Genomic DNA, 13797 nt, shown 5'->3' with positions numbered 1-13797 from the left:
CATCCTTTCGCTTCATATGTTGCGCATCTAGGACATTGAAAAATCAAGACAAAATAGGATCAACTGGACCATCATTTTGATGACGTCAGTAGTTTATCACGCTTGGAAGAGCGTTTATGAAAAATATTTGCCGTATCATAAAAGTATTTGCAGTCTTCAAATTTTGTAATAACTATTCGTCATTTATCATCAAAATATATCTCGTTTAATGCAATATTTTTTCTTACTTGTCTTTAATTAGCATAGGAGGGAAGCATGACGCGATAGAAAACAATTCCTTACGAATTCCTTTACGAATTCGATATCCTTGATATCAAGGTTTTATATCACGGTCCTTGCACATTAGGGATTTTCAGGTGTTTTTCTGTTGTAATCTTGTGTCTTTGTCTTGGGTTTATCTAAGGCATTATATACCGGTTTATATCCCTGTGTATCAGTGTCTACATTGACGTTCTTCAGTGAGCACGAGCTCTATATTATTAGCGGGATTATGGCAGTGTGGCCAAACTGGTTTAGCGTTAAGGGGAGGATGTATAAAAAAGTCGTATGAGGATGTCACTATTTTCAAAAAACTCGTCTTCAGTGTCATTTTAGGTGCAGTTTTTACAAGTTATGTGGAAAAAACTATACCTGACGTCAAGGTCTGGTGGAAGGTAAAAAAAATCCAAATATTATCATCAAAGATGTAAAAAAAAAAAATTGCAAGCGCGACAGTACGAGTATGACGGTGCAAATCGTACATCGGAACATTTTTAGTCTTTATTCCTACACTAGGTATGCTTTCACAACAAAAACGTTGTGATGACGTAATTTTAAAATTTCTGAGGATGTCATTATACTTTTCATTGGGGGTGACTTTCCCCGCAACATCACCAATTTGGCCACACTGGATTATGGACTAGGTATCTATTGTACCTACCTACTTTGTGAATTTTCCAGTTCATGTTATTTGAGATTGACCCCGCGTTCGATGTCTCTCGGACGGCGAAGATTCTACGCCGTCCGGCCAATCACGTTCCATAACCGCAGCCGAGCCCCCGCTGACCTTGGACGGGATTGGCCGGACGACGTAGAATCTTTGTCGTCCGAGAGACACCGAACGCGGGGTGAGATAGAGGGTGCAAATGCAAAAGACTGTAGCAGCCTTATCTATAATTGATAAAGATAGTAGTCAATTGCAGGCACGTAGCCAGGATTTTGCTCAGGGAGGGGCCACAGGTCGAGGCCAAGTTTGTACCCCTCCGAAGAGGAAAGCTCCTGGGATCTGGCCCACTTTTTTTGGAGGTGTAGTGGAGCTGTTGTTATTTATTAAATTTTGTATTAGATTTATTTTATTTTCTGCCTTCAGGGGGCCGGGGGGGGGGGCATGGCCCCTGTGCCCCCCCCCCTGGGCTACCTACGTCCCTGGTCCATTGCTACATACCTACCTGTTTCAGTGACCCTTTTTTCACACTTATAATATAACCTAAATTTATTGACAGGTTTTTGTCATTTATGTTTCTGTACTGCCTTGATTCAGCTTTACCAATTGTGAATCTTAAAGCATTTACTTTTTAGGGGAAAATATTATGTCTTTTTCATGCACTAACCTTTTAACCTGTTCAACTCACCTTTTTAACAGGTTAATGAATGAGAAAATGAAAAAATGCACAGTTTTGACTTACTGGGAATTCCTTCTCTGCCTTAGTCAATCTGATATAATGCCAGTTTATTTTGTCAATGTTTCATTTTCATAGGTGTCAATTGGCATGGGCCTGCTGCCCTAGCTTACCAAATTTATGAAGTTTTAACATTCATGCAATGGTGCTAACTGCTGCATGTTAAAAATGTTTTTAGTATCCTAAATGAACCATTTGAGCCCTACCAATAAGATAGATAAAAAAGTGACACCATGCAGGTTGATAATTGTAAATATTTTAAATCACCTTATGATAGAGGTTCATCCATTTGTAATTAGGCAGGATCATCATCAGGTGTCTGATTGAAACTGCAACTAATTGAGTTGCTGGTTGGTAGAATAGAATGTGCTTAAAGTTTTGTATTTGACTCCTAGCTGGCCTGCTGGTTATTAAGTTACTTTTTTCAGGAAATTATAGGATGCAGGACTACATTGTCAGCCAGAGGAGAAGAAATAGTGCCCACCAATCAATGGGCATGTATGCCCAGCCTTCAAATGGGTAAGAAGCTGTTCAGTATGTCTGTTATCTCATTAATCCCTGTCATTTCATTAAGCAATTGTTTGATTAAGCCTGCCATCTCATTAGGCAGTTCTGAGTGGCCTAATGAATACGCCATGAGGTGTCTGCCTTCAGAACTTGATGGCAATGAGTTGCTGCAGGAGAGCAGTACACTGTCCTATAACTGTTTGTTGCTGTGCCTGCGTTAACTCTTAAGCCTGCTGGGAATAGAGATGCTTAAACTGTAATAGAAAGCAGGTACCTACCATTCTGCTATCTACCTGTGAAACCTGCCATTAGATGGAAAGCCTAAGAAATAGAAGCAGAAACCCAAACTTTTTCTACACATTTATCTTATTTACTCCTTTTTTTTGAAGAATTAAATAGGCTGTTTTCCCCAGATTTGCTCTGGTGCATTGTCAGTTTGTATCATGAACTCCTTCAAATCCAGACTACCCACTGTAGGGGCATTCAGTAGTCAGTACATCTCAGTTTTTATACATAAGTTCATAACACAATACACACCAAATGTCATGATAACTGAAGTGATTTGTTCCTACAGGATCCTGCCTCTAAATTCTGCGTAACTGTAAGGTTAGGCAATGTTGAATACATTGCCAGGTGCTTGTTTGAGAGGTCTGCTTACTACAGGGCATTTCTTGTTCAAGAACACTTATGTCCTTTGACTCCCCTAAGCAGGCATTAGGGCTGCTACCACCACTGATAATGTGCTGTGGTGGTAGCAGCCCTCTCCCCCTGTAAGTGTGGTGTGTTTAAGGTCCAGACAGTGACCCTGCCACCCCTGAACGGCCCCTGGGTGCCCTCAGGGCACGGTGAACCCTGCCGCCCCTGTCTGGTCCCTGTGTGTGCTCAGAGTTCAGTGGACCCTGACCAGCCCCTGTATACTATATACTTCAGGGTGCAGTGAAACCTGTCAACCAGGGCTGCAGAGTCGATTAATTTTTGGTGACTCAGACTCCGACTCCGACTGACAAAAAACAACTCCGACTCCATGCGAAACTGTCGACTCCGACTCCGACTCCGCAGCCCTGCCAAGTCTGTGGAGTCTATGGATTTTCGGTGACTCCGACTCCGGCTCCGGTTTCCAAAAACAACTCGGACTCCGACTACGGTCAGGACTGTCGACTCCGGCCGACTGCGACTCCGACTCCGCAGCCATGCCGTCAATACTGACCACCCCTTCCCTCCAATATACCCATGGTGCAGACAGTGAACCTCGGTCTCCTCTGTGATACACCCAGGGTGCAGACAGTGAACCCCAGTCTCCCCTCCAATACACCCAGGCTGCATTGAACCCCAGTATCTCCTCTGGTACACCCAGGGTGCAGACGGTGAACCCCGGTCTCCCCTCTGATACACCCAGGGTGCATTGAACCCCAGTATCTCCTCTGATACACCTAGGGTGCAGACGGTGGTGACTACCGAGCCACCCGAGTCGGCCGGCGGCGGCCGCTCGTACGCCTTCTGGCTGCTGGTGGCCGTCGTGCTACTGGTAGCTGTGTTCAACCTGCTCATCACGCTGACACTCATCAGCGTGCTGCGCATCTCGGTCGGCATGGAGAGCGTCCAGGTACGGCCCGGCTGGGTGGTGCCGGGCTCGGGGACTGCTTCCTCATTTTTTTGTGATTCGTTTTTAATCGCAGCAATTTATCGATAAATAGTCGGTAGACGCGTATGCTATAAATGATGGTGCAGGTGACGGGCAGAGGTATGTTTTATGGCCTTGGGCAATGGGCAGAGGCTCGCTTCTGGGACCAGGTAGGATACGATATGATTGATATATGATTCGAAGGGGTTTTCACAAAGTTTAAAGCTCATGCCTATGCCTGGCTGGGAGTTTTGGGTTATTTCCAATGGACTGCTGATTTTCAAAGCCGCTCATGGCTTGATCGAATATCACGGCTGACGCAATCGTGTTTCATGCATGCAATACCAACCATTCTCTGGTCACTGGGCAGTGCACTGTATGTGTACGTCCGGCCGCCCTCTGACATCCCCTCGCTCCGGCAGTTCGTGGACGGGGGCATGGTGCTGCCGGGCACCGTCAACCTCGACCGGCTCTACAAGCCCGACGGCAGCTTCATCGGCTTCGACGGCGACCCGATGACCGTCACCGGCGACGCGGGTCAGGTGGACCTCCTGGTGAGCCCCCGGCGCGCGCCGCGGCGCCGCCGATCGGGCGACTGCCTACACGGCTGCTCGTAATATAGGTACTCCATCGTTGGCGATAGATGTGACGTGAAAACTGAATTGATGGCACTTATTTTTGTGATCAGAAACAGATCGTTACGGTGGAGAATATAATTGCGGAATGTTACGTAGTTGGAGAATGGAGATGCTGGGTGATATTGTCCGCCACGATTGTCTTGTCTAGCGCTCTTTATCGTCTGCTGAGTGACCATGTCTAATGTCTTATGTCAGTAATGCCTTCTGTACCCGACGCCGAGTGTTTCCGGTGTCTGACAGCCCGGACACTTCCGTCGTTTATTTATCAAGTGTCTCGCAGCCCTGACAGCTCCTGTGTCTCCCGTTTCACCAGGTTTCCGACACCCCGGACGCCGGGTTCGAGCCGGCTGAGAGCCAGCGCGTGCGCCTGTCCCCGTCCACCCGGGACTCCGCCAAGGCCAGCCACGGTGTGCGCGTGGAGGGCGTGCAGCGAGCGGCCGTGTTCGCCGCCGCCCCCGGCTCCTCGACCGGCGCAGCGCCCTTCTTCAGCACCGACTTCCCCAACTTCGGCCTGCCGGACGGTGTGCGCAGCCTGCACGTGCAGAAGGTGCACACCCGGCGCGTGGTCAGTCCCGTGGACCGGTCACTCAAACTGGAGGCGTCCACTCAGGTGCACCTGAAGGGCAGCGAGGGCACCTACATCGACGGCAAGGAGATCGTCATGTCGGCCGATCAGGAGCTCCACCTGAAGAGCGTCAACGGCAGCGTGGTGCTGCGCGCCGGCGCCGGCGTGGCGCTGGACGTGCGCAGCATCCCATGGGCGCAGGGCCGCGCCGGCGCCGCCGACAGCCAGGGCTCCTACCAGCTGTGCGCGTGCGTCCACTTCCCGCAGACGAGGCCCGGGGAGGGGGCGGCCAGCGGGCCGGCCGTGATTGGCCGCCTGTTCCGGGTACACGTGCCGGCCGAGAGCGGCCAGCTGCCGACCGGTGAGCGGGTCACCTGCGGCCAGGCGGCGCTGCACGGCGACAACAACCCGTGCGTGTGAGCGGGGCCCGCCGACCGGGCTCCACAGCGACCGACACAGGGGCTTCCGAGGGAGAAAGGCGGCCAACGACTCAGAACAGGTGACCGTGCCCGGATTTTGTGTCAACCGCATCTAGTCACTAATCATTTATCATGTGATAGCTTGAGCTTAGATCTGAAATGTCCTCGGTGTGTTTGTCTTGTGGTCTTTAATGGTAGACTTGCTCCCTGTGGTGTGCCAATAACAAGGCTTGTGTTACGAGGCATCTACCCAATAATATGCGGGATTAATGATCCCAAATGTGAAACAAGAAGTGATCATTTGAATTGACCGAGTCGAGATTAGTCTTTTTGAAACCTTCTCTCCGCCGTTATACTGGTTTTCGATTGATCTACATTCTACAACTGATGTTCCCTTATGTTCTACACGTTAAATGTTGAACCTCTTATAGTCAATGTGTCACTGTCGCAGCATTCGCAGCACAATTGAATTTGGGGCGAACCCCTAGTCCCCTACATACATAGATCCCAAATATCACACCACGTCTCAGTGTCACATTATCCTCGCTTCCCAGCTACTTTGTAAGACTAACTCGTATATTTCACCAGGATAAATGCATTCATAAATGCGCGGATAGGTCACCTCGCGCAAGGAGTTAATCTGCTATAGCCAAGCTGCTCCTCATAAGACTGTGTTTGAGCGCTAGTCATGTCCCATACTGAAATCCTAGTCATGTCTGAATCGGAGACCCGTTTATCGTGTATTTTAGTTAGCTTCGTTTCGTTCATCACATATTACTATGTGATGTGCCGTCTTATACTCGTTGCCTCTGACGAAACGACGGCCAGTAGCATTGAAGCTGCTGTATCAGGGCCGCCTAGTACATCTAACGATACCAGTGTTAGCGCTGCTAGTATGCCGTATGCTGGTACTTGCATACCCGTCTTTGGTTTTGCTGCACAAGACAGTGTCTAGTCTGTATGTTTGTGACGTGATGTATTCGATAAAGATGAACGGTTTTATGACGAGCGTTTCTGGCAGAATGGAAATAAAGGCGACCCGCTGCATTCGCGCGGTGTGTACAAATGCCGAGTCACGACAGTGATTACCAGCCCCGACGCAACAGACCTACACACGACAGGCTCCCTCACATGCGCACACGCAAACGCACTGAACGGGCCGCACAACCGAAATCGGGCACCACGGACACTGATTTGCTTATAAAAGCTCATAAATTCACGCCAGCGAACACGACAACGGAAAAGAAAGTCACATTTTCGTAAAACATTTTAAACAGTTAAGCAGATAATCGGCGCATATGGTCCTAAATTGAAACACACACTTAGCCTTGCGTACCACGGTCGCAGGACATTAAAAAGAACACAATACATGCACACAAACTCGACCTGCCACGCGTCCGTCCGACCACGCGCGCCGCACAGCGATAATACACGAGTACATGCCGCCAGCCGCAGTCCCCCCAGCCCCGGCCGGCGCTCAGTTGTCGGCCATGTCCATGTCGTCGTCGTCGGCCAGTTCGTCGCCCGGCTCGCCCTCCTTCCTCTCGGGCGGCTTCTCGTAGGCCTTCTCCAGCGGCGAGACCACGATACCCTCCCAGACGGTCATGTCGGTGGCGATACCTGCCGACGCGCCGGCGGCTTCATCAGAATCGAAACCATGCTTCAATAGCTGAACGGAAGAGCAAATTTTACCCCGATCCGCATCAAACACTCAAGTGGATAACTCGACTGTGCACAAGAATCGATAAGAAATGTCCTTGCAGGACTTAACCTGACATCTTAAGCAGCAATATACTAGCTTCCGAAAATGCCAACTGACACAGACGAAGGATCGGCTCTCAGCTGTCGGGGAATACTCACTGGCGTTGCCCTCGAGTCCGATGACCTGCTTGTAGCCGCCGTGGGAGAGCGCGCGCAGCAGCGTCTGCGCCGTCAGACACACCTGGTCCTGCTGCTCCAGCGTCATGGCCGTGTGCACGCGGATGTTGCCGCCCTCGCACGGGTCGGCGATACCTACAGACATCAGGGGGACGGGCCCGGCACTCAGCGCAAGGACGCATACCAACAGCCCGCAGCCCACTTAGCCCTACGGGTGACGCAGATTTTATATTCATTTTCCAGTTCAATCTTTGTTTCCATTGATAATCAAAGAACAGACTGACGAACCGTTTCCTATATTCTATCGGCCCCGCGGCCCTACCTGCCGATCCGGGAAGGAAGAGGCCGGCAGCTAGCAGCTGCAGACAGCGCCGGTACGCCTGGTGCACCGACATGGCCTGGCGACTCGGGTTGTTCATCACAGCGTAGTGCGCCTGCACACAAACACACACGCAGTTACAAGCAAGTCGGCAATTGCATACGAAGCGAGGACCACAGAGTCTTACTAAGACTACTTGGCTAAAACGCAGCCACCAAGTCTGCTGGCTGTGTGTGATTCTGAGAACGTATACCAGTCATGTAGCTAAGCTGCACTCACCAGGAGGTCGAGCATCCAGGGAGAGAGCGGCTCGAAGCCCTCGAATCGGTTCTTGAGGTCGCGCAGCAGCCGGATCAGCACCTTGATGGAAGAGTGGTGGGCGTTCTCCTCGAACCAGCGACTGGAATACGAGCGAATTTGTCAAATTTCATTTTAAAATGATCAATAGCGTTCAATACCTAATTGAAAGTATTATTGAAATATGATTCACTGCAGTCATGACGCGCGCTGAAAAGTGAAAACAGCATAAAACATTCCTGGCAACATAATTCAAGCCCACACTTCTGCGTACAGGACTATGGAAATTCGTACGCAGGCGATGGATGGGCGGCTCAGGCTGGCGGCACACGGACGGCACGCACCAGCCGGTAGAGAGCTGGAGGATGTCCTACTGTACCGCATCGCGACATACGGTGGTGGCACACACCTGCCAGTGTAGCTGAGCCCCGCTGGTAAGTCCCCCACTTGTGCCGTATCGCCGCCAGGTGACGGCAGAGAGTAACTTCTCGGCTGATGAGGCCGAGGACACCCACCTGTGCCGTATCGCCGCCAGGTGGCTCTGCAGGATCTTCTGGTCGAGGTGCAGCTCGGGGTCCAGCTTCCGCAGGTTCTGGTGCACCGTCGTCACCAGCACCCGCACCGTCGCCTCGCTGTTGCTGATCTCGAAGCCACGGTCGTTCGGCAGCATCGCCATTACCAGCACTGTGGGAGATCACCATATTATTCAACCCGAACGTCAAAAAATCGAGATGTCGGTATCGCAAGCACTGGAGGCGATGACCCAATTAGTTAGCCTTGTGCTACGACTGGTCGAGATGCCTGTATAAAGTAACGGCTGATACTCAGGGATGGCGAAAAATAAGTCAACTGTGACATCGAATATAACGGATATGCTCACTTTTTTTTGCAATCCAGAGCCTATCTGCCCATGGAGGGTTTCGTATCGACCCGCCTCAGCTCTCACCCGTCCGCCGCCCGTCCCGCCTGCCACCCCGACCCACCGTCCGCGGGCTCCTGCTGGCGCAGCTCCTCCGTGACCTGGTTGCCCAGCGCCTCCACGGCCTCGCGCGTCGGCAGCGTCTTCAGGATCACCACCACGTCGGCCACGTTGTGGTTGGTGCGCATGGTGCCCTTCTTGTAGGAGCCCACCTGGCGGTGCTCCTCAATTTGCTGCCCCACAGACGAGCATGTCAAAATCAGCATACTATATCAGTCCTCACCAAAAGCTGAATACCAACAACAGAAAACATGCATCACAAGGCCAGCGCTGGGGCTATCTCGAGCGCGCGCACACTGAAACCAATCAGTCCGGCCCGTCCGAGTGTCCCGGGAAGGAGGCGCCACTCACACAGGCGTCGAAGGATCCGGGCGTGACGATCAGCGTGTCGAGCACGGTGGCGATCTTGGTGACCAGGTTGAGCACGGCCGTCTGCTCGGTGGGGCTCGGAGACAGGTCCGTGTTCCGCTTCAGCAGCGCCTGGCAACCACAATCGGGAACCAGAACGTAAAAAAGCATGAACACAACTGAAACATACTTACTTTTGCATGTCTTATACTTGGCAAGTTAAATGGCGATAAAATGTCAGTCACGCATCGCAAAACAAATGTGCTCGGTCGTTTACCGTGTCCTTATGCGGCTTCAATTCCACAAGATACAACTGGGGCAACGTAACGCTGTAAAAACGTTAATACATCGGTTCATTCTCCTTAGTACGGTCATTGGGAACCTCGCCGTGAATTCCGCGGACGGCCATGCATCCTGACCACTCGTCACATATCTCATATGTACGAGTTAGTGCCAGCTGGCCAATGGGACCATGCAGCGCGCCGACCCCACAGCTGCTGGGGAGAGATGAGTCAGTCGCGCGCCTGCAAACCTCCGACCGTGGTCAACACAAACAGCTACCTCCGTCAAGGAGGTAACCCGGTGACGTGTCACAAAGAGGCCCGATCTGCGGTCCGGACCGGATCCAGTCGTGCTGTAAACAAACCGCCGCAGACCCCGCACAGCTCTGCAAGACTGTCCCAGTTCCCCGCCACTGTGCCGCGCAGCCCAGGGGACCTTCGCGGCAGATGTCTGGCATATCTAGTTACACCACCGCGACAGCGTCCGGCTTGTAGGTCAAAACAGAAAACACGCCGATCATCCCTCCTGCATCCAGCCGAGCTGGACGCAGGGCGAGCTGAGCTGCAGAGTGATACGCACCCCATCTGGCGCGGCCACCGTCTACCGTCGCACGTGCTGCTGTCCGGACGGGGCGCGCAGTCTGGCCATGTTTGTGTTACGGCCGGACACCGGCTGCTAACGTAAACAGGAGCGGCGCGCCGGCTGCGGCGGCGGCGCGCACGGCGGCCAGTGACGGCGCGGCGCGCGCTGACGGCCGCCGCCGCCGCAGCCGCTGTGGACGCCCGCACCGGCTGAACCCCGCCGAGCACAGCGACTCCGGTGAGTGCACGGCCAGAGGGCCGCCGGGACGGGGGCGGGCCGACCACCCACCTGCTGCAGCGGCGTCTCGTCCGGCGCCGGCTTGGCCCGCTGGAACGCCGGCTCACACAGGTAGATGTCGAACGGCAGCCGCGGCACGAACGTCTTCATCTTGTAGCCGCCGCGGCCCATGCGCGGGCCGCCGCGCCCCCGGACACCGCCGCGCATCTGGAGCGGAGCGGAGCGGCGCACGGTCAGGTGGCGCGGCGCGGGCCGCCGACAGAGTGTCAGCAGCGGGGTGGCGGGCCGGCGCGGCCGCCCGTGCCGACAGCGGGACACTGGTAAACAGGACGGGCTCGGCCGCCGGCACGACGGACGGACCGCACCCCGCCAGTCACACAGTCCACTCAGTTTGGGAGGGGGAGGGGCGGTCCACCAAACTATCATATCCTGGTGACGATGCATCCAAATTGGTAGACATGAAACATACCTAGCGATGTGATGCTGTTTGCATATCAATTCAATATAGCATTACAAAGTTATGCTATATCATTGCTTAAACAGGAATGTCATTACTGAGCAAAATTGATCTTAATTCAAAGTGAGACTAACAGCAATACCATTGCTACAAGTAAACATCAGAGGCCTCTTGCACCAAACTACCTAGCTAGGTAAAATCGAAAAACCGGTTTCAGAATAAGCTAATCTAACGGTGGTAAATTTGTTTGCAATAGCCCAATGCATAATCCTACATGTGCTTGCTAAATTTTGCACGCAAATTGTTACATTTGAGACTTGGACTGGGTATACGATGCAAAATAATCCCACCTTTGGTGCAAGAGGATTTTGGTGCAAGAGGCCTCAGCTCATTTTTAGGGCATCAAAGTATTTATTAAAACTTTCCTTCTATTCAACAATATAACATATCACAAACTTTTGAGCAATTTCCTGTAGGTGGTGCACAAAGCGTATCATTTTGTAATTTGTTACTATCGTTTTGCATATCGCAGCATTCATCATAGTTTTATCAAGAAGTTCTATCATAATCATTACAAAACACATGAAGCCAATATCACTCATTTGAATGCATAAGACTCATCTGAATGCAGAAAGACAATAAACTAGCTAACTACCCACAACTAGCAAGCAGTAGCTTACCATGGATTGCTCCTAAGAAGTGTCAATAGACATTTGAGGCACATTATGCCTGGATAGAGGTAGCAGTAGGTAACAGAGAACTATCTTTTCACTCATCTGGGCATGTCAGATGTGATTCTTTGTTACACTGTATTTTAAGAAACCAGACCATTTATTGAAAAGATGCATTCCTTTCTGATGAATATGAGTTGGCTGTTACACCTCAACCAATTCAGTTAAGTCATACATTTTTCTATCATTTATACAGTCAAGCTGAAAGATCAGTAGTTAATAGTCAAAGATGTTTCATTTTGCTTAGTAATTACAAAACGATACACTGAAAACCTGTGGAAAAGCCAAAGGCAAAGAACCAATCCGTCAATCTAAATAGTGAAAACCTTCAGTCCTCAAATGCAACATATAGCAATTTTGACATCTTGATTGCGGGACACTCAGTCAATTGATGGCAAGGTGAGAAATTATCATGGCATGCCATGAATTTCATGTAGTGGTGTGGGCCTTAAAGGAAATAGTTCACTTTTAACAAAGGGGTTTGAACTGGAATTGGAATAGCAATTTCATAGCTTCAGCTGAGACTAGCACAAATCAAGAGCTTTTACGGCTAACGATCACCCTAGACGAAGATATTCAATTTCCTGTTGACTGTTCCGTAAAGGGTGCCTTGCAGAGGAATGCATGCCTTGCTGAGGAATGCAGCCATGTCATCGTCAGCCAATCTGCGTGCTGCTTACAGCCAGTATGTACTACACAACATGATTGGTCAACATGTAGGTAAGCTTCAGCGTCAAAAATTATTTTAGTTAGAATATAGTTCTTCCTATGTCAAAATAAAAGTTTCAGAATATTAAGGCTGATGAAGATGTTCATAAGGTGTTCAGATATGACATGATGAATGAAGTAAAGTGAAGGACGAAGGGGCTAGTTGGTTGGTTTGGGTTAAGCACCATATCTGGTGGACCAAGTGCTAACCGGAACTCTAACGTTATTCCAAGCGGTCAGGCAGCGGAAATGCCACATGCAAGACGAAGGATGCTATCACAATCACTTTGACTTAATTCGGACGACTGTGAAAACAGGGCGCCTGGGGCGATTTGATCAAGGTTCGTGAAATTTACACGTGACGTTTGGCATACAGAAGGCCCATTGAGGGGGAGGGACGCCGGTGAAAACAGGGCGCCGGAGGGCATATTAGTCACGTGACATTTGGAACTTCTCCCCCTTTCTGGGCTTTCTATATGCTAAATGTCACGTGTGAATTTCACAAACCTTGATCAAATCGCCCGAGGCGCCCTGTTTTCACCGTCGTCCAGGGGGAGAAGTTCCAAATGTCACGTGACTAATATGCCCCCCGGCGCCCTGTTTTCACCGGCGTCCCTTAAAGTGACCATCCCACCTTAACATTAGTTTTGAGTTGAGATAGCCAAATTGGTGGCCATGGCCTGCAAATACCGGTTTGGGCACTCACAACATCGAAAAATGCTTTAATTCGGAGATATGGAATTTCAAACTTGCAGTTTTCGGATTCTAAGGGGCTAATGCATTGAGATGCCCCCTTAGAATTTGTGACGTCAGTGGTGATCTAACGATTTTAAAACCTTATACTAACATCTTTGTAAAGCAGTGGTGGTATATGCTATTTGCGCGCAACATCTGCCGCGAACGCCGCACTTCCAAAATGAAGTCGCTAGGAACAGCGGAGATCCCAAAAAAGTAAACAAAAGTAAAAGTCTAATATCTTGAAAACCGGTGAATATTTTTCGGTGAAATTTGGTAGATATTCGTTTTTACTCTTTCTGAATCGAGCGACATCACTTTCATGCCAATTCATTAACTTTTTTGAAGGTGGGAGGGTCCCTTTAATTCGGACGACTGTGAAAACAGGGCGCCTGGGGCGATTTGATCAAGGTTCGTGAAATTTACACGTGACGTTTGGCATACAGAAGGCCCATTGAGGGGGAGAAGTTCCAAATGTCACGTGACTTATATGCCCCCCGGCGCCCTGTTTTCACCGGCGTCCCTTAATTCGAGCTCAAACACTGTAAACGCTTTGGCTTACCATCTGTTGGGCGTGAATAGAAACTCGACGAAATGGCTCAAAACCCTGAAGCGGTATTTGGCACCTTGGCGGCGAAAACGTGTTACGCTCCTCTACAAAGAATTACAATTTTATTACGAGTCCCCCCACCAATAAATTTATCGATTGTAGCTGTACAATTATGCCGGGGCACGAGCCAAGCACAAGCGTGCGCGTTTTCAACGTGTCGAATTATTTGCGCCATACATGTAACATGCGTCGGAAAAGGCATACAACTCGAGCTACCAACTCACCA

The 13797-nt window shown here is 50.5% G+C and overlaps 3 protein-coding genes across 11 annotated transcripts in view; 2 read left to right on the top strand and 1 right to left on the bottom strand.

Annotated features, from left to right (window-relative positions):
- The first annotated feature begins 319 nt into the window (after positions 1–319).
- LOC122390508 (beta-sarcoglycan-like) lies at positions 320–6411 on the top strand. 7 transcript variants are annotated; one of them, XM_043383586.1, is made up of 5 exons: positions 320–356; positions 2087–2177; positions 3600–3768; positions 4209–4340; positions 4738–6411. In XM_043383586.1, exons 2-5 carry the CDS (start codon positions 2098–2100, stop codon positions 5407–5409), a joined length of 1053 nt encoding a protein of 350 aa, XP_043239521.1. In that variant the 5' UTR covers positions 320–356; positions 2087–2097; the 3' UTR covers positions 5410–6411. The 7 variants fall into 7 exon arrangements, with proteins under 7 accessions (XP_043239521.1, XP_043239507.1, XP_043239490.1 ...); XM_043383572.1 differs by having other exon boundaries at positions 345–458; XM_043383555.1 differs by having other exon boundaries at positions 346–369.
- On the bottom strand, positions 6361–13752 carry LOC122390497 (interleukin enhancer-binding factor 2-like). 2 transcript variants are annotated; one of them, XM_043383513.1, is made up of 10 exons: positions 12734–12751; positions 11468–11479; positions 10382–10537; positions 9233–9361; positions 8886–9054; positions 8418–8586; positions 7885–8005; positions 7609–7720; positions 7269–7421; positions 6361–7028 (listed from the first exon to the last, which is right to left on the bottom strand). In XM_043383513.1, exons 2-10 carry the CDS (start codon positions 11468–11470, stop codon positions 6886–6888), a joined length of 1155 nt encoding a protein of 384 aa, XP_043239448.1. In that variant the 5' UTR covers positions 11471–11479; positions 12734–12751; the 3' UTR covers positions 6361–6885. The 2 variants fall into 2 exon arrangements, with proteins under 2 accessions (XP_043239448.1, XP_043239457.1); XM_043383522.1 differs by lacking the exons at positions 11468–11479; positions 12734–12751 and adding an exon at positions 13524–13752.
- Positions 10245–13797, top strand: part of LOC122390487 (angiopoietin-4-like) — a 39405-nt gene continuing 35852 nt past the window's right edge. For both annotated transcript variants that reach the window (XM_043383493.1, XM_043383501.1), the window contains exon 1: positions 10245–10330. The gene's annotated coding sequence lies outside the window, so the exon portion shown is untranslated. The remainder of the gene's footprint in view (positions 10331–13797) is intronic.

This window comes from Amphibalanus amphitrite, unplaced genomic scaffold (assembly GCF_019059575.1).
Source record: "Amphibalanus amphitrite isolate SeventyFive unplaced genomic scaffold, NRLGWU_Aamphi_draft 000020F_arrow, whole genome shotgun sequence".
NCBI classification, from domain to species: domain Eukaryota; kingdom Metazoa; phylum Arthropoda; class Thecostraca; order Balanomorpha; family Balanidae; genus Amphibalanus; species Amphibalanus amphitrite.
The sequence above is the reverse complement of the archived record's forward strand: the minus strand, read 5'-3'. Positions and strand labels throughout refer to the sequence as shown.

Coding starts and splice junctions, on each gene's coding strand:
- LOC122390497 (XM_043383522.1), bottom strand. Junction 8,587..8,885: donor CCAGCAGGAGCCCGCGGACG/GTGGGTCGGGGT, acceptor GATCTCCCACAG/TGCTGGTAATGGCGATGCTG. Junction 8,006..8,417: donor CTGGCGGCGATACGGCACAG/GTGGGTGTCCTC, acceptor CTCGTATTCCAG/TCGCTGGTTCGAGGAGAACG.
- LOC122390508 (XM_043383586.1), top strand. CDS start 2,098: ATGCAGGACTACATTGTCAGCCAGAGGAGAAGAAATAGTGCCCACCAA. Junction 2,178..3,599: donor TATGCCCAGCCTTCAAATGG/GTAAGAAGCTGT, acceptor TGATACACCTAG/GGTGCAGACGGTGGTGACTA. Junction 4,341..4,737: donor CGGGTCAGGTGGACCTCCTG/GTGAGCCCCCGG, acceptor CCGTTTCACCAG/GTTTCCGACACCCCGGACGC.